This window comes from Cebidichthys violaceus, unplaced genomic scaffold (assembly GCF_023349555.1).
Source record: "Cebidichthys violaceus isolate CVI_PGR_0920_01 unplaced genomic scaffold, fCebVio1.0.p SCAF_12, whole genome shotgun sequence".
NCBI classification, from domain to species: Eukaryota; Metazoa; Chordata; class Actinopteri; order Perciformes; family Stichaeidae; genus Cebidichthys; species Cebidichthys violaceus.
The window spans coordinates 15,301,935-15,320,534 of NW_027176285.1; the positions used below are offsets into that span (position 1 = coordinate 15,301,935).

Sequence of the window (18,600 nt, forward strand, 5' to 3'; positions counted from 1 at the left end):
AGCTGTCGAAATGAGCGTAGTGAGTAAAATAAAAATGCAATATTTCCTGCTTAAATGTAATGGAGTTGAAGTATAAAGTAGCATAACGTGGACATAGTAAAGTACATTATTCCACCCCTGCACCTGTATAAGACTGCTGAGGATCGTTGTGTAACCTCAGGTCTGACTTTGTGAGCCCACATGTCTGCGTCTTGTGGCGGTCATGCTGAGGAAATGAATTCATGTAAGACATGGATATGGGTTGAGCTGTTTGTTGCAAAACAAGGAAAATTTCCACCGGAAATTAGATTTGAAGTGGTGTCATGATCGGGCAACTTTGGTTGCGCAACGTCCTAATCTGTCATCATTTCTTTGTAGTACAGTTGTATTAATGACAGCAGTGGTGGAAAATGACAAAGTACATTTACTTCAGTACAATTCTAAGTATTATACTTATATTTCCGAGAGAACTGTTGAACTTTTTACTCCACATCTCCGTCAGAAAAAATATTCAGCAACTATTAAAGTCATTTAAAGTCATTTTTCATGCAAACGTGGCAGGAAATGCTGTTTTCAAATACAGAGCTGTCCTACTTTTTGTTAAACTGAATAACTTGACTGACAAAACAAGACTTGTTAAGACATCGTCTTAGACTTGGCAGCCCCTAAACTGGATGACAGGATATCAGATATCAAATATGCAAACTCAGCAGAAAAATCCAAAAGAAGAATCTGATAAAGAGGGTATTGTAAAAAATAAAAACACATCTCTCCTCTCAATTTTCTCTTCAAATCCAATCCCAAGTACAGAACACCACACGTGTGTTTTTATCATGTTTATTTACATCTGTGGTCGAGCGTCATTGTCGGTGCTCTGAGTCTGCCAGTCCAGCGTGACGGAGCTGCCGGAGCTGCTGCCGTCACAGCAGTCCTCTGCATCAGAGAAGGAGGACATGTAGTGGAGGCCGGTCACCCGGTGGTAGCCTTCCTGGAGCATCTGTGGGTGGGCGGTGAGCTCCATGGCCCTGCGGCCAGTCCTGCTCACCCTCACAGTCCACATGTCAACCAGCTGGGAACACATGGCACAGCCCATTTTGTGTGTGTGTGTGTGTGTGTGTGTGTGTGTGTGTGTGTGTGTGTGTGTGTGTGTGTGTGTGTGTGTGTGTGTGTGTGTGTGTGTGTGTGTGTGTGTGTGTGTGTGTGTGTGTGTATAAACAGGTCAGGAGACAGACTATACAGGTGTAAACAGTTACCCTACACACAGGCGTCAGTATGCATACTCATCCCTACTAATTCATCTTTAATATATTTTACAGGCGAGAAAAACATTTATTATATATTTACATGTGCTGATATCAATATTTTGACATTTATACAATCTGTGTATTTGTAATGTAGAATATACTAAATAATATACTTGCAAACTACTGCACTATGTGTATATTATTGCTGTTTCATATGAGTGAACAAAAAAAAAGAAGAACAAGACAAGCAGGGAGTTTTAAAGGCGCAGCAAAACAAGAAGCACGACTACTGAACGACGTCTCTCCTGTGTTCTGCAACCAAAAACAACAGGAGTCTCACATCCAGCCCTGCCTGCAGGGCCAAACGAGGTGCACCATGAGTTAAAAGGTCACGGAGTAGTTTTATCTCAAAGTGCTCTCCGTCTCCATGAGCTGCCAGACACGGCATGTAAATATTTACAGCAGTCGCTTTTGCAAAAGCCACAGAGAGAGAGAGAGAGGGTTCCCAGAGCGAGGAGCTGAAGGTGTGTGTGTGTGTGTGTGTGTGTGTGTGTGTGTGTGTGTGTGTGTGTGTGTGTGTGTGTGTGTGTGTGTGTGTGTGTGTGTGTGTGTGTGTGTGTGTGTGTGTGTGTGTGTGTGTGTGTGTGTGTGTGTGTGTGTGTGTGTGTGTGTGTCCCCAGCAAGGTTTCCTTCAGGACGTCTTTCTGGTGACTCGCTCCTCTGACGACGCTGCAGCACTTTTGAGTTTGGCTTTTTTATCGGGGTGCAGGATCACCACAGGGCCTGCAGCTTTGACAGAAGTACGGCCGTCTGTGTCTCGTTAGTTATCCTCTCTTCAGCCTGATGACGCATGGCTGTGAAATGAGATGTAACGTATACAAAGTTACACATGTAGACAAGATAAAGGGCAAAAACGTTGGGCCCAAGCTGATAATTAGACATCAAATGTAACCGGCGTGCACACAAATACAAAATATAATCATTAGATTTGATTGAACTAGATTTACAAAGAATGAAATAGATGTCACAATAAGATTAAAACATAATAACGTTTCATAACCAATTAAAAAGTTCCTCACAGTAACTTTAAATACAAAATTATGAATATGAATAAACATTCTAGTCCAAAGTCAGGCTGGAGATTTGGAGCGGAATGTTTTTAACGGCTCGCAACGTAAAACTAAAAGAGGCCTCACTAAAAGTGTTTGCATGCACACTTTGAAACAGCTCTGTGTCAGATCATACATTGCAAACATGTCAAGAAAAGCTGGTGCCAGACCATGAAGAGAGTCATGAAGAGAGTCAAAGACTGGGGAAATGATTTTAAAAAATGGAAGGAATCTAGAATGGGTTTCATGCATCTCCCCCCCTTGTGGGCCTCGTGAGCACTGTTTTCTGACTTCAGTGCTGTGAGCACAGTAGCAGAGGGGGTAACCAGTGCATGCTCCGAGGTAAAATGGGGGAACCGCTCAAGTGTTTATAATCTGGAATATTAATAATGTATATATAACCCTTGCAGAATCCAGTTTCTTCTGACAAGCTGTAGCAACAAGCAGTTATTCCAGCTGTGTACTTTTATACATTTAGTCAACGAAATCGTTACAGAGCTAGAAGGGAATCTATGCAGCTCACTTTCCCCTTTCACATTGGCTCAGATATGTCGATGCATAATTGGTAATTATTCCACTTCCTTAACATTCCCTCCTGAATCCTCTATCACCTGACCTTCATTGTGCAAGAGGCTGGTGCACAAAGAGACATTATAGCAAGAGTGCAAATTACATTGATGATGAGGATGGAAAGGACAAGTGGTCTGCTGCTACTCGCCACACCCATCCCATCCCAGTGACTGGACACAGCAGGGGGGCAACCCTCTTAAAGCCTCCCCTGCTGTTTCCTGGATTCTCACTGTGTTGTGATCGGCAACGGCCTGTAAAACTACTGCTGTGTTCTAAATCGAGATATATATATATAATATATATATATATATATATATATATATATATATATATATATATATATATATATATATATATATATATATATATATATATATATATATATATATATATATATATATATATATATATATATATATATATATATATATACCTGTGGTGCCACCGAAAAGCATCCCAGCCTCGAAGAGACATGCATTGCAGGAAACGAGCCAATGTTTCAGGGGACGTGATGTGGACGGATGCTGCGGTTGCATTTGTGTCCTCTAAGCCAGTTTCTTTTTTTTTGTCTCTTACCTGAACAGCAGGGTCGGCTCTCCTGTCTTCCAGAACGCTCTCAGTGTGCGCATCGCGTCTCTCGTCAGCCCGGTGTGTTTTTCCTCTCGGTCTGCCTCGGGTCTGGGCTGGATGCAGCTCAGCATGCGTATGGGACTTTGAGATGACATCACAGCTGCTCACTTGAGAGTTGCCCCCTCTTTCTCAAATCCAAAACAGGTGAACCCTCTCACTCTGCCTCTCACACGTCACTATATATATATATATATATATATATATATATATATATATATATATATATATATATATATATATATATATATATATATATATATATATATTCTCATTCTCATTCTCATTCTCAGACACACAACACGTATTTACCTTTACCACAATCCAAGTCAATGTGTACAGGGAAACAGTATACATTTAAATATGCATATTCAGATTTACCTGGACATTTTTATTTATCTATATCTTTGAAAGTTTCTGCCGATTTTTAAACGATTTGTTAAAATCGTTGCAGACGGGATGTGCTGTGATTCCCTATAATGGAATCCATGCAGCATCTTTGAGAGAGAGAGAGAGAGAGAGAGAGAGAGAGAGAGAGAGAGAGAGAGAGAGAGAGAGAGAGAGAGAGAGAGAGAGAGAGAGAGAGAGAGAGAGAGAGAGAGAGAGAGAGAGAGAGAGAGAGAGAGAGAGAGAGAGAGAGAGAGAGAGAGAGAGAGAGAGAGAGAGAGAGAGCGAGCGAGCGAGCCTCGTGGTAAAGGTAACGCCCACTTCTTCTCAAGTGAGATCATTTTGGGGAAGTTCCCTCATGTCTGCATGCTCAATATGTAGCTGGAGTCAGCAGCCTGTTAGCTTAGCATAACTACTGGATGCAGGTCGCAACAGCTGTCAAGTTGTTGTTCTGAAGTTTTAAAAAAATTTCATATAATTTGTTAATTAGTGAGCTTTAGAGGTGCTGGTAGGCGGATTTTTTCGTACCTTTTTGAACAGAACCAGGCTAGCCGTTTCCCCCTGTTTCCAGTCTTTATGCTAAGCTAACTGTCTCCTGGCGTCTCCTCTCTCAGCCGAGTTAACCCTAAAGATGTCACGATGACATCACCGGGGTTATTTTCTCTTGAGGCTCCTTCGAGTGACACCAAAAAGATGACGTACATCGGTTTTCACAGGTTGAGAAGCGAGGCATCAAAAGTCCATTGGAGTTCCTCTTAGAGACAATTGTCAGCGTGGTTTCACAATATTTATCCTGTTTTTTCCATGTTCCCTGCCAGCTGTCCTCATATTTTATGTCACAGCAAATAAAAACACACCTCAAATCAAAGAGCGCGGCATTTTAATCATTTAACCGTCAGGAGTAATTACACCAGTATTACAGACATTAAGACATTGAATTGAGGTCAACCACCGAAGTCCCATTTCATCAAAGCATTGCCATTATCATACCCACAACAGCCACACAGCTGTCAAATTTGGGGAACACATGAGTCAGCGAAATCCTGTTGTGCTGCTTCCAGGCTGTCACGATAAACCACAGCAATGCTTGTAATGCTGTGTGTGTGTGTGTGTGTGTGTGTGTGTGTGTGTGTGTGTGTGTGTGTGTGTGTGTGTGTGTGTGTGTGTGTGTGTGTGTGTGTGTGTGTGTGTGTGTGTGTGTGTGTGTGTGTGTTTTGTCTTGTGAAATGGAAATCTCACACGCATAGCTACAGAACGTGCCGTAACACAAGCAAACAAACTCATGGGTGGGGATGATAAAGTAATTACCACTCCAACGTTTCTTAACGCCGCAATATAATAAGCCGCGCGGCCTTGAGTCTCTACGGCCAGATGTTCACGCCGCTCCGTGTTCGACGGCGGTCCAGAGTCTGTTTGGTGATGGAAAACATATACACACACACACACATCTCCATATTACCAGTGTCCTCTCTGGTAGATAAAGATTGTTTTCTTAAAAGACATTTCTGTGTTCTCGAACCATTAAAAACTGGTGAGCTGCTCTTTTGGACACAGCGACATATAAAACCGGGAGACGTGGATTACTACAGTCTGGAGTCAAAAAAAACAACAGTCAGAGTTGATGTTAGATGTGTAAGAGCGGGAACATTTCAATTGAAATGAATAGCGTTAAAGGACGGCTGATTTTTTTTTTTTCTTTATTTAGTGTTCGATGGTTTTGGTCGCAGGATATTCAGGACGGCTGTCTGAGCCTCAAACGCAGATTTAGGTTTTGATGATCTCCATGTATTCAGTGTTTCCATCCGAGAGGGCAGGGGAACTAGATTTCATTTCTGTCATATTTAAATTTGTTACTTGAAAGTAATTCTTTCTTCGTTTCCATTCACAAACAGGCGTTGAGATGCTGTCACTCTAACGCGTCTTGAGGCCGTTCAGACCGGTACGTGAAGCATTTATACAAAGTGGATCTCTGACATCTGGAGGGTTTTCAATGCATGTCTAATAAGCATAATTACTACCTTAATTTAAATTTAGACATAACTAGTAATACATACATTTAACAGAACAATATCAAATATATTGTTTGGCTTTCTAAACTGGTATTTATTACAGTTACACTTGACATTCTTGTCATCTTGTGTTTCTCAATCTCAATGCTGGGCTTTAATTGCTTAAATGTGGAGGCAGATATTGCAGAACTGTACAGTTAAAAAAGAAAAAGGAAAAAAAAAAGGCAAGCATGTGACTAATCTTAAAAGAGATGGAGGAGGATGTGGTTTATTGAGCTACGCTTTACCCCTTCACTTAAATCTTCATTTATTGTGCCGTAAAGGTCAAATCTACACAACAATATATGATGTTGATATTTCAGGTGAAAACTTAATTAAAGTAAACAATTTTAGAAAAAGCTCTGATCAACTGCATATTGGCTGCTTCAGACGGAAGCCAGAGTTTGATATGTGGAGCCGTTGGAGTGGTTTTAGGTCAAAGGAAGTTATGATTCACCAGTTATGATTAATGTGTCGAAACTTACAGCACAATAACATATGTCTCAATTAGCGAAGATGAATATTTTTCTTTTTACATACAATTTTAAAATGCATTTTTAACAAAAAAAAAAGGCAATTTGCAGATATTTTTACAAACAAATAGCTCATTGTGTGACATCCCACAGGGCTCAGCTTCATCTCTCTGATGAAACATAACACACAACTAAGATATTATACGGGAAACAGGAAAATATACTCGATCAGTGAAATAGTCATAAATGACCTACGCTGTTGTCTGCATGTGTGCATGTTGTGTTAATTATTTGTGATTTAGTCAGATTATGTCTTTCTAAATGGTTGCATGGTGAGAATACTGCCCTCTCTTGGTTTAAACAGGTACTGCACTAATGCTCTTTTTGGATTCACTTTGGATTCACTTCTAAAAAACTCAAATGAGGTACTTGAGACCGTTAACGTTGCGGAACAACTACAAACTTGCTGTGTAAGATATTATCTGGAAAGCCGGTTCCAATGTTTTGTTGCACAAGATACGCTGCTATTGCACCAGATGTGTACTTCTGTCTTCTTACTCAAAGGGAAACTTTAGTATTCTTCCACCTTGACCTTAATCTCCCATATTCTGAGAACATTATGGAGAGGACCCTTCAGAGAAATAATAAAAAGTGTCTTTACGTTTTACTTCATTCGGTCAGTTTGACCAAATCTCTCTTTCCAAGACCTCCACATTTATCGAACTCATCTAAATATTCATAAAATATTCAACACTGAAACTCTCTTATATATCACCAAGCCACGCTCTCCTCACTCACGTTTCTACCTTTTTGTCTTCCAGCAACTCGCGAGATTTTAGGACGAGACTCTTTCCAGACGCTCTTAACAGCAGTCGGAGCCTGTCGGGGGGGGGGGGGGCAGGCAAAGATAAGACACTTTTAGAGGACGTTAATGATGGCGCCAGCTTGCACCAATCAGATTTAATTATAGCCCGTGAGCGGCTGCCGTCTGCAGCGCTCTCACTCAATGCTGGACCGGTTCCAGAGACGATTGTCCCGTTAGTCAATCGGACACAAAAAGCTGGGAAAGCAGGGTCCAGGTTGACAATGACTGAAGTTACCCTTTAGCTTCAATTAGTTTGTCTTTTCAGAGAGTTGCTGTTTCTTTACTCCGTTTACAATGATCACCATGTATCTGTTTATCATCTTATAGATGGTGCTGAACAGGAGCGACTCAACAGGTCCTTCATTTTAAACCCAGAGAAGACGTTGTTGTGCGTTTGAGTCGCACTCTTGTGCATTTTGAAGCTTTTTCCAAAAGCAAGTGGTCTTTTGGGACGCATGCATGTTTTGTGGTTTGACACAAACCAGCTGTGGAGTTTTCCCAAAAGTTCCTAAATCTTGATCATTTCACTGGCTTAACCAAACATACTTGCATTCCCGAGGGCTCGGTTACACTGTGTATTTAAGGTTGTAGGTGCAAGAGTGTGATTTATCTCTCACTCGATGTCTGAGCGTGTTGCTATGTGACATGTAAACAGGCAGAACAACAGACTGTTGGGCAGCAGCAGAAGAAAAGCTTCTGAACCAAACGTCACAGCGGCTCCGTCCCCGATCCACGGTTAGTCACTGAAACACCACGGCTACCAAGAACAGCTCCAGAGACGTGACACAGCGCTTTATTTTGTTTACACCGTAACAGTAAGGATCAGAGTTATTCAATAAATAAACTACGTGATATTTAAGTACCGCTTCACCCTCTTGCGACGCGGCTTCGGAATAGTGCCTTGCTACATTTACAAAGTGCTCACGACGAGGCTTCTTCACCAAGGTGCAAATTCCTCAGCTTCCTGCGAGGGCAAGGAGTGGAAAATGGGGGGGGGGGGGGGGGGGAATCAGAAGACCTGTAAATGGGGAAAACATGTTGAGAACAAATGGACCGCTTGTGGGCCTGCAGCTCAAACTGGCCTGGGTTTACAGCTGTTTATCCGCTGGATGTATTATTGTTGGCCACATGTGTGCGACTATCTCAACGCTCTGCTGACCAGCAGGAATCTATGAGCTCATGCGGTGTGACGTAAGAGAAGTGGGTGGAGCAGCTCCACGACCACGGCTTCCAGTAAAGAGCTACACGTTGGCCCAAAAGTATATTCAAACGTGTGATTGAATACAAGTCTGTGCGCGGGAATGTGAGCTCTTACGGAGGGAATATTGTATTTTTATTTTATTTATTTTTTTACAGTGTTTTCCAATAAGTATACATTCTAACCTCTCTCTCTCTCTTTTTTCCTCAAAGTGCTCTGGTTTCTGCCTCGATCTTCCTTTCTCCGTGAAGGCTGTCCAGGTCAGCCGGTGCCACGGTCTGTCTCACTGCGATCTCGGGGCCTCCGCCATAAATACCCAACAGGTTCTGCCACGTCTCCTCCGAGATCTGACCGTAGTCCGCACCTGAGGGGAGCGACGCACAAAGACAAAAAGATGCTTTCTTGACTCCTTGGTTGTTGTTTTTTCTCACTTCCACCTGTTTTACAAGCAGTGCTGAGGTTCACCTTGCTTGAGCTGGATGTGCCCTCCTTTCATAACGCAGATTTTGCTGTTGTCGATGGGACCGGGTGGCTCTGAGAAAACAAAGTAAGAAATATTTTGTAGAGACAGAAAGATGAAGTTTAACTCGCTAACCGCGTGTGTCTTCCTGCAGGCTCCTACCGTTGTCTTTGCCCTTCACGAAGCTCTCCCACTCTCTGAACCACTGCATGCTGATGCACAGGATCACCGTCGGAGCCTCTTCGGCCTGAAACTCTTTGTTCAGCTGCGGACAAAGAGAAACCCGCTCATTCAACGTCCAACAGCGAGCGCGGAGACAACGTCTTTTTACGCGCGGGTAAAGCAGGAGGCGGGCGTTTTTACCTTGATGAAGGTGTCTATTTCTGTTTTCCTGCGTTTAGCCAGGGCTTCGATCTCCACCTGGCAGATGGCGCACATGTACAGGTGGTTCACTGCGGGGCCGCCTCCAAAACTGAGGACAGAAACGCCGACGTTCAGTACGAAAGGCTCTAGAAAGATCTAGCGACAGATTGACTCAAACGATGAACATCGTGGAGCTGAGGGGAACTTCAGTTCTCTGTGGGTTCGTCACACACAATTGACGTTGCATATTTACCTGTTGTAAAGGTACTCCCACACGTTCTGGGGAACGATCACAACCAGGTCGTCTATGTAGTGGTATTTGTTAGGCGGGATCCCTGTACAGAGATAAACATCTATGACTTTTTTTTTTTTTCCCAGGCCTAGACCAGAGACCAGAAAGAAATCCCAACAATAAAACCCCCACCCTCATCCCCGCGGTCCGCTTTGGACAATGACGGCCTGTAACTCACGAAAGCATTTCAAGACATCTTTTTCCAATTGAGAGGAGTAAACTAGCCGACTATCGTAAAAATAAGAAAACATCCCGTTTTAACGAGAACACTAGTGATTTGTCTAAAGAGCTGAAATGTATCGGGAGGCCAGAGAACCTCGTCAAAAATCTGCCTTCCATCATTTAACCGCTAATTAAAAAAACACCGGATTTCCTGTTATGCAAATCAGCAGAATCTGATTAATCGTAAGCTGCTTTGATGCCCTCATTAGACGTCATTTAGGTTCGACCGCACACCTCCGTGCTGACAAAGAAACGTGTGGTTGCTGATGGGTCCCGGTTCGGCGAAGGTGTTGAACTTGTTCAGCCATTCTCTGGAGATGTAGAACTGCAGCAGGCTGGGCTCCTTCATGTTGGCCAGAGCCACGACCTTCTGCCGCTCTCTCACCGACTCCTCGCTGCTCTTCCTGCACGAGTCCAGAGGAGGAAAAAAAAAAAAAAGTACCGTCGTTAACGTTTGAGTTGGATAGATTTTTGGATTTTTGAATGTTTATTATGACATTACAGGTGCCTTTTTTAAGAAGCTTACCTATAGAACAACACATAGGCCTCTGCGTTCTGCACCACCGTCTCATGGACCTCCGTGACATACTGGTCATCGAACTCGTACCACTGGCCATTGATCACGTTCTGACAGTAAGCGATGTAGTGCCCACCTGCAGCGCCAGAGAAGAAAGCGACGTGATGAAGTAGATTAGATGTGTTTGAACCGATTCAGCGATTCTCTGAAATGCGTCAATCGTGTTGTGTCGTACTTCCTGCAGTGCCGTGGTGACATATGACCGACAGCAGGTCGTAGGTGGTGACTTGGGACGGGCTGTCTTTGGCCAGGAAGGGCCGCATGTCGAGGCCCTCCAGCGGGAAGGACACGTGACTGCTGATCTTGAACGAATACATGACCTCGTGCCGGAAGCGCTTCAGGTGAATGCACAGGATCTACGCAAAACGAATGAACACTTCGTGAAGACAACCGCAAGCGAGACTAAACTTGTTATCTGCAGCAAGACGGAGATCAGATAATACAAAAAAATAAAAAGACGTGTACCTCCGGAAGTCTAAGTACTTTGCAATATTTGACACCATTTCTCAACCTGTAGAAAACAAAATACTGTGTAAAAAAAGTAAATGGAAAAATGTCCTTAAAATTCACATGTTTCAGTTCTAATGCATGTCTCAATCTGGATTTATTAGACATACTCACTTTTTACATCTCTCACAGCTGTACATGTTGTCCCCTGTGGAAAAATAAAATAAAAATGAATGCGATCTACACAATTTAAAAGCTAGAGAGTTAAAGTGGAATAGCACGGTGGAGCGTCGTTTACCTTTGAGTTCATCTGCAGCGAAGAAGGCGGCGAGGCAGTCCTCCAGCGTCACCATGGGCCCCCAGAACCAAGTGGGGATACATGAGACCACGAACCTGGTTCACAAAGAGACACAATGGTTACAGCCACACAGTCTCACAGAGATCACGCTGACAAGAAGAAACAACGGTCACCGGCGCCGTCATGATGCCGGTGACTGCTGGAAGGTGATCATAACGTCTCAGTTTGTGAGATGATAAACCCGGGTCACGTGGTCCTGGCATGTGCAGATGCACGTGGCAAAGGAAGTGATTTCAAACGATTGGCATCAAACCCTCTATCAGTACGTAGCAATTATCAGAACATCTCAGGAAACGCTGACATAGACAATAACCACACGTTTTAAAAAAAACAACAACACCGCTACAGCTGTGTGTCCTGTTGGCTCATCTGGTGGCTCAGCACTCAGATCTTGTCCTGGGAGGACTGGATCAGAGCCCTCCTCGGTCCACATAACCTCCTCCCACCCATCAGTCCTGGACTCGCTGCCAGAAGTCCTCAAGAGTCCCTCCCACAGCATGAAACACACACACACACACACACACACACACACACACACACACACACACACACACACACACACACACACACACACACACACACACACACACACACATTTTCATCAGGTTTGAGGCGTAAAAACACAAACTTTTGCCCTGAAGGAATTGTGTGTTGTCAGGACAGAACCAGAGGCCTTCATCAGGTCACGGTGCAGGAAACAAACACCCAACACAACGGAGGGGCTGATCGTCACTCTATGCATTTAAGAGAAAGTGGTCGGTGTCTTTCCACGTCTCGTGACTAGCATGCGTTGTGCCGACCCACCTCACAACGCAAGTAAAGGAAGCGCAGCAAACAAAAACAAGGACGCAAAACATGGCCTCGACGGATCTAACGAAACCCCTCTTGATACCTGCAGGCCCCTAGGTACCTGCATCGTCTGTGGTGAAGTAAGTAAGGGTGTGCGAGCCAATTACTTGTTGACTGCTTCTGTGGAAACCAAAAAACCGCACAGGGCGGCATTTACTGTGAAGACACTTCACTGGAGCCAGCGCTTCTCTTTGAAGCCTCGTTGTGCTTGATTTAGAGTTTCAAAACAAAATGAGTAGTCGAGTGGGATTCCACTTGCCTTCTTTCTCTGTAAGGAACTCCCTCAATAAGTCATAACCTGTTAAGCTAATCTCAAGCTGCATCTGAAACGCTTCACGCTGACTTCTCCCTTTCCTCCGAAGGCTAATCGTGGTCCACTGACCGGCGTATGGAGTCCATGAGGAAGGAGATCCAGCCCTGCGAGCCATAAATGTCGGGATTCAAGCCCGTCTTGACCGGAAGGTTCTGATGTATGGATGAGTGGAGCTTGGCCAAGTCCTCCTTCCCGGGAATAGGGAGGGACAAGTCTTGGAAGGTTTCCACTGTAGTAGAGACCTGTCGCACATGCAGAGAGACGTGGTTTACACAGCATGCCTCTAATGGACGCTTATCTAAACACAACAGTGTTTTCAGATTGAATTATACAAATGACAGACGAACCAAATAATCTCACCTTATGAAAGATTTTCGCTTTTTTTTGTTGTTCATTCTAAATCACAACAGATACTGACACGACTCGATATAACAGGACAACACGTTCGCCTAAACGATCCCTTTCTGACTAAACATGGAGCTCCCCCTGGTGGTCAAATGAAGCACAGCTCACCCGGTCGCAGGTCAAACACTGGACCAGACTGAGGATGGAGCCATCGAAGATGTCCGAGATCACGCTGCGGTAGAGACACTGTTTCTTCTTCCTGGCGCTGAGCTGCAGCTGAGCTGAAAGATTGACGAGGGAGAGGAGGATGTCAGAGGAGCAGCTGAACACCGTTGATGTTGTTTGACTTGACTACCACCGTCTGCTTCATTGACACCAAAAATTCCCTGCATTCTAATGGCTCCCCAGGAGTCGGTAGGGTCCGCAGGAGTCTATTGAACTCTGGGATGCGTTTCCTTACCTTTTTTGAAGGAGTACAGGGGTCCGGCGGAGCGGAGGGGGCTGGAGCGAGGTGGACTGGAGGACAGTTTGGGATGCAGCTCCTGAATGGTTCGCACAGGACTGCAGGGAGTGGACTGGGGCTGGTTCATTGACGCTTCATTGTCTGGCACTAGAAGAAGAAGAAAGCATGTCGGACGCGCAGTATTGACAGTTTTAGAGGCAAATGAGACTTTCTTGACCCTGCTGGCCTACCTGAGGGGCTGCTGCTGTGGTCTTGCCCTTGCCCAGTATCAGATAACTGGTTGTTCTCCTGGCTTTGGACCTCAGGGTTGGCGGTCGGCGTTAACTCCTCTTCCTCTCCCCTCTCAGGAAGCCCGTCCTCCGCTGCCGTATCCACATCGGCGTCCTCGTCCATCTCTTGCGAGCCCCCATGGAGGGGCGAGCCAGACACCCTCCTCTCCTTGAGCCTCTCCTTCTCCGAGATCACCCCGCCGGTACCGACGCCCGCCGTCCCTGCTGCCGGCGACCTGACCCCGTCGCACACATCCTGCAGGAGCAGCTCGCCGTCGCCCGCCGCCCCTCCCTCCCCACGGTCACTGCTGGAGCCCGAGTCGCAGGACAGGAATTCGTCCTCGGACGGCGAGCGCTCCCCGTCTCTTATCTCCTCGCCGTCACTTCCCTCCCTGCTCATGCTGCACTCCGTCAGGGGCTCCTTCAGCTCTTCGTGCAGCTGGTCCATCAGACAGCGCAGGAACTCCTGGGTGTCCTGGAGCGAGAAACGCACGCCGCGTTCACTCAAAACGGAGGACGCATGAGTGAGGCTACATACACACAGACAGGAGCTTTGCAGAGAAAATGACTAGTTCAAAAAACAGGAAAATGGAAAGATGAGTGTGTGAGTAATGACGTGTGTGTTGTTTGCAACAGAGAGGCATTTTGTATATTGGTCAGAAGTGGTACAAGGAGAACATTATCATACCCACAAACTCATTAATATCTCAGAGGCTTTTCTATGACAATCCCCAACCAACAGAATCACACAATCAAACATGCACTGAGCCTGAATCAAACATGAAAACATTCCTAAACTGGATTACATGGATGATTCATCGTCTCACAAAGAATCAGATATGGGTTTGATTTGAGTCGTTTGTGTATTTCACATTTTCTTTCTCCCACAGAGGCAGACAAAGGTCACAGATGCTTGTTTTTGTTTTTTTAACGTTTCTGGATGCAGTTTGATGGTATGTTGAGATATTTTATCTTGGCCAAAGTGCTGGATGTCTATTGGATCACGTAGTCCCTCTAAAATGAAAAAGGAACAGCTTGACATTTTGGAAAATACACTCGTTTGCTTTGCTGTCGAGCGTTAGAGGAGATTCATACCATTCCCATGTCTGTGTGCACAACATAAGACTGCAGCCAGGAGACGCCATCTTAGTTTAGCAGGTCGTCGCTAGCTGGGTCCCCCTGCTTCCAGTCTTCAAGCTAAGCTAAGCTAAGCTAACTGCTTCTGTGCATGAAAGTCACAAAGCACACGTCCCAAAATGTCAAACTATTCTTTTAAGGAGTACACTGTTAAGCCTCTCTAAGAGGTTTGGCTGGACTAACGTAAGAACACATTGTCGTTAATTCAATTTGAGATTTTATAATTGTATAATTACAAAATGTGATTATATCTCTCCTCTCCACTGTTTTCTACATAGTTATTAAAGCACTTATGACTTTGTCTGGTCCTGAGGGTGTGAGAAAAATCCCCCAAAAATCTGAAGTACAACTAAACTCAAACCAAGCGTTTTGGTTATTAATGACAAATGTAATTGTTAATCGCAAAAATACAAGTCATTTTTAGGGAATGTGTGAAGAATATACACAGGGCTTTACAGACAAAGAACAACACCGTGTCAAGCTGTTGAGTGATGCCAGGTGTAGTTACCTGCTGGCTGCTTGCCCCTACCTGCTGAGCGTAACCACGAAACATGGGGTTTACTAGTTTGATGCCGTGAGACAGACTGGTAGGCACGACATAGCTGGGCCTGGGAGGGTAGCCGCCATGACAGTTAGTTCAACATACTGAGAATGATTCATTAGTACAGAAAAGTCTCGTATTTGCTGCATTCCGTCACTTTTGTCTCAAGTCATTCTACGTCACGTTTTTTTTTTTATTACCGTTTTTTATGCCAGAGTTCTGAGACGAGTTTCTGGTAGCTCTTGCAGAGGGCGGGCTTCTTGTCGGTGCGGACCAACCCGCTGCAGTCCAGGAAGAACTGAGTGAGAGGAGGACTGGTGGGGAAAGGGGAGGGGGAAGCAAATGACGTCAACGCGACTGAAGGAAAATGAATTAACAGACGTAGAAGCTAACGGGTCAGACGTAAGGAGAGGAAGTGACCTCACCAGTTAGACAGGGCTTGAAGAGCCGCATTCATGTAGCAGGAGTTCCCGATATTTTTCATTCCTGTCAAGCCTTCAAACAAGAAAAAACAAGAGTCATGCTGTTATTTTGAACTGCCAGAGAATACAAAGGCAATATAACAGAACAGGTCACCACCACAGGTTAATTATCAATGCTAGTCTGGATTAAAATGAAACGGGCCAAGGCAGTTATATCTATTAAAGATGGCAGCTATGATCCAATAGCATGGTTCTTAAAACCATGTTTTGTTTGATTTAATAACTCAACCACAACACATTAGAGACATCCATGTGCTCTGTTGTTTAGGAGAGGACGTGTTTGACAGCAGCAGACTTGTTGTACCTCTGGGTTTAAGCTCATCCTCCTCGGACTCTGAACCTTCTTCTTCTGCCACAGCAATCGGTACTGCTTTCAGTGGGTGACCTGCTGGCTGAGGAGGCGCTTCCTAGGAAAAAAAAGATGAATAGATGCTATAAATAAGAAGGCGAGTAAGGAACAGGTCGCGCTGCAGACACAGAGTGGGAGGCAGAGTCGTACCTGCTCCGCGGCTTTACAGTGGTGGGGAACGGCAGGGACCGGCAGCAGAGCGGGCCTGTGCTCCAAAAACACCTCCCGCTCACACACATAACACCAGATCCTGAACGTCGTCAGGTTCACGGTCAGGTTGTGCTTCTCGGCCTAAAAAAAGGGAAAACACTCGCAAATCAGTCCGGGGGGGGGTCCGTCTGGAACGTTCTCTCTTGTAGCCGTAGACCAAGGAGGTAAAGGGACAGGTATGTTGTGTGTGGGTGTGGGAGAGAGTGAGAGTGAGTGAGAGAGAGAGAGAGTTTGTTTTTACCTGTGCATGCAGCGTGCTGTGATCGGAGAAGGACTCTCCACAACCAACATATGGGCAGTCGCTCTGCGGAGCAGAGACACTGTATTAGACGGGCTTCTGAATGTCTCTCTTCTGTCTCGCAAAGACACTACATCAAAGCATCTGTTTTGAATCGGCTTAAATCTAAATTAATTTCATGCAAGACTATAAAATGTCAGAGTATCAAATCTGCAACTGCTGTATTGTGTACTTGCTTGCCTTCCTGAGTTTAAGTGCTGCTGCATTTATAATACTATATGCCTCACATCATGTATTATTTAGCAGTCACCTGGCCGCCTTGCAGAGGTAGTTGCTCTTGCAGGAGTCATCATTTAATTAAGTGATGAGGTGCACAAGCTAAAGCAGCAATGTCCCTTGTAAAGGACAAAGATTCAAAACATTTAAAAACTGATTTTAAGAGACTCTACCTGCAGACAGGCCCACAGGTTTGGGCCCCCCGCTCCACAGGACTGGCAAGTTCCCTGCAGCATGAATTGAACAGAAAGGATCAGAACAAAACCGCACTAACTCGTGTGGTTATTATTACAGTGGTGCAAGGCTGCTACAACAACATGTAAGGGACGTGTAGGCCATGGCACACACACAGTACAAGACTGGACATCTTTTGACATTTTTTCCAGTAAATGAATGAAAACCCACCTTGGATTTCTGGAGCAGGTCCTCCTTGGTCACCTCTCCGATGGAATCCAGATGAGGACAAACGTCTTGTTCGGCCATAGCTGCTCACTCTCATCGGGGGGGACGTCTGCTAGTTTGACATGGCAGTGGAACGAAACTGTAGCGACACAGATGCCAAGCTGTTGTAGCTAAAGCTAGCTTTAACATCTCAACACAAGCACGCGATGTGCACCTATAGAAGCCACACGCGCCTCGCCTCTGGCCGATAACAGACGCATGAGTGAGAAGTCTATTGTCGTGTCTAGATCATCTTTTCACACGTAAACCCGTGGAACCGAACAACTGACAGGCCTTGTGTTTACCAAGAGAAGCTCAGAAGAAAAAAAATCTCACTGCAGCGATGACAACAGCAGTTATGAATCCCACTTATTCACCAACGTAAGAAGTTGCCACGACGATAATCGCTATTTTCCCATTGTTCTTGGCAACAATCCATACTGGATGCGGGCGGGCGACAGTATGCTAACAGGATGTCCAGGAGCCGAGCCGAGAGACGCGATACCCCAGCCCACCATCCCCAAACAACTCGCCTCCCACCCCCCTCACATTCACAGCACGGCCCCGGCACGGCACGACGCAGGGCTGGAGGAGGAAGAGGATGAGGAGGAGGCAACGCGGAGACGTCAACCTGACAAACCCAGACTACAGCAACGCGCAATTAAAAAATAAAAATAAAAACCCTCTTTCGTTGTTTTTATCTCACGTATCTTTGTCGTGTACCTGATACGTGTAACTTAACAAGTAGAAACCAATTAAATAGCTAGACGCTAAAGATCCCTGTTTACGGAAGTGACGTAAAATTGTACGTCGTTTAAATTGGCCCCCATTCCCACTGTGGGAAGAACAGTTGAGCGTAGCACAAAACGACTATGTCAGAGAATGGGGCAGTTGTATATTCACATACATCATGACTCGCGGGGAAATTTAATTTAGAGTAGCAGTTCTTACAGGATAGATTGACATTTTGTGATTAACGAAAGAAGGTTTTTGAAGTTATCGATGTTACGCTCAGAACCAGAGCCGTTTAATGAGAGTCACGTCATCTCCGTTCTTTTTTCACATCAATGGCTGTTAAATGGCTGCTAAAATGTGATTGCAAAAGTGTAAGATTAACTGTAAAGTTAGCAATTTTTCACAAACAAGCTCCGCTGACCTTAACATTGATTTACAAACACATTTTTCGCCAACTACTTACTACATTTGAAATAACAAGAATGTAATATTTAATATAAAAAATAAATCACTATACTATGGAAAATGTGTTGACAATAGTATTGTATTGTTAACACAACTTCTTAAAGCCGAGATCCGGTTTCCAGTTACTCCAAAATAATATGCAGGTGTTTGGTGCTTTGCAGAGGATTACAAAATGTAAACAAACATAGTTATTATGAAATTACAATCAGATATATTATACACATTAAAGCGAAAATTGTCCTATACCATCTTCTTATTAAGATCACTT

General features: G+C 44.6%; 1 protein-coding gene and 1 long non-coding RNA gene across 5 annotated transcripts; both read right to left on the reverse strand.

Moving 5' to 3' along the window:
• Window positions 1-802: 802 nt before the first annotated feature.
• On the reverse strand, window positions 803-3,629 carry LOC137868702 (uncharacterized). The gene is made up of 2 exons (XR_011102238.1): window positions 3,479-3,629; window positions 803-2,077 (listed from the first exon to the last, which is right to left on the reverse strand). It is a non-coding gene; the product is annotated as an uncharacterized lncRNA (long non-coding RNA).
• A 1,145-nt stretch (window positions 3,630-4,774) lies between these two features.
• Window positions 4,775-17,900, reverse strand: usp20 (ubiquitin specific peptidase 20). 4 transcript variants are annotated; one of them, XM_068706654.1, is made up of 24 exons: window positions 17,097-17,900; window positions 16,865-16,918; window positions 16,419-16,481; window positions 16,118-16,258; window positions 15,923-16,025; window positions 15,562-15,631; window positions 15,337-15,450; window positions 15,104-15,203; window positions 13,420-13,933; window positions 13,187-13,336; window positions 12,895-13,007; window positions 12,451-12,623; window positions 11,160-11,254; window positions 11,036-11,069; window positions 10,880-10,925; window positions 10,590-10,770; window positions 10,364-10,490; window positions 10,072-10,241; window positions 9,577-9,658; window positions 9,324-9,432; window positions 9,123-9,225; window positions 8,966-9,034; window positions 8,686-8,864; window positions 4,775-5,325 (listed from the first exon to the last, which is right to left on the reverse strand). In XM_068706654.1, the coding sequence occupies exons 1-23, from the start codon at window positions 17,172-17,174 to the stop codon at window positions 8,707-8,709; spliced, it is 2,847 nt and encodes a 948-aa protein (XP_068562755.1). In that variant the 5' UTR covers window positions 17,175-17,900; the 3' UTR covers window positions 4,775-5,325; window positions 8,686-8,706. The 4 variants fall into 4 exon arrangements, with proteins under 4 accessions (XP_068562755.1, XP_068562754.1, XP_068562756.1 ...); XM_068706653.1 differs by having other exon boundaries at window positions 4,775-8,320; XM_068706655.1 differs by lacking the exon at window positions 4,775-5,325 and having other exon boundaries at window positions 8,327-8,864; window positions 15,125-15,203.
• Window positions 17,901-18,600: the final 700 nt, after the last annotated feature.

Excerpts from the sequence above, each read along its gene's own strand:
- usp20 (XM_068706654.1), bottom strand. The coding sequence starts at position 17,174 with ATGGCCGAACAAGACGTTTGTCCTCATCTGGATTCCATCGGAGAGGTG. Across the intron at positions 16,482-16,864 it reads ACCTGTGGGCCTGTCTGCAG|AGCGACTGCCCATATGTTGG; the intron begins GTAGAGTCTCTT and ends TCTGCTCCGCAG. Across the intron at positions 9,659-10,071 it reads GTTTCTTTGTCAGCACGGAG|GGATCCCGCCTAACAAATAC; the intron begins GTGTGCGGTCGA and ends ATCTCTGTACAG.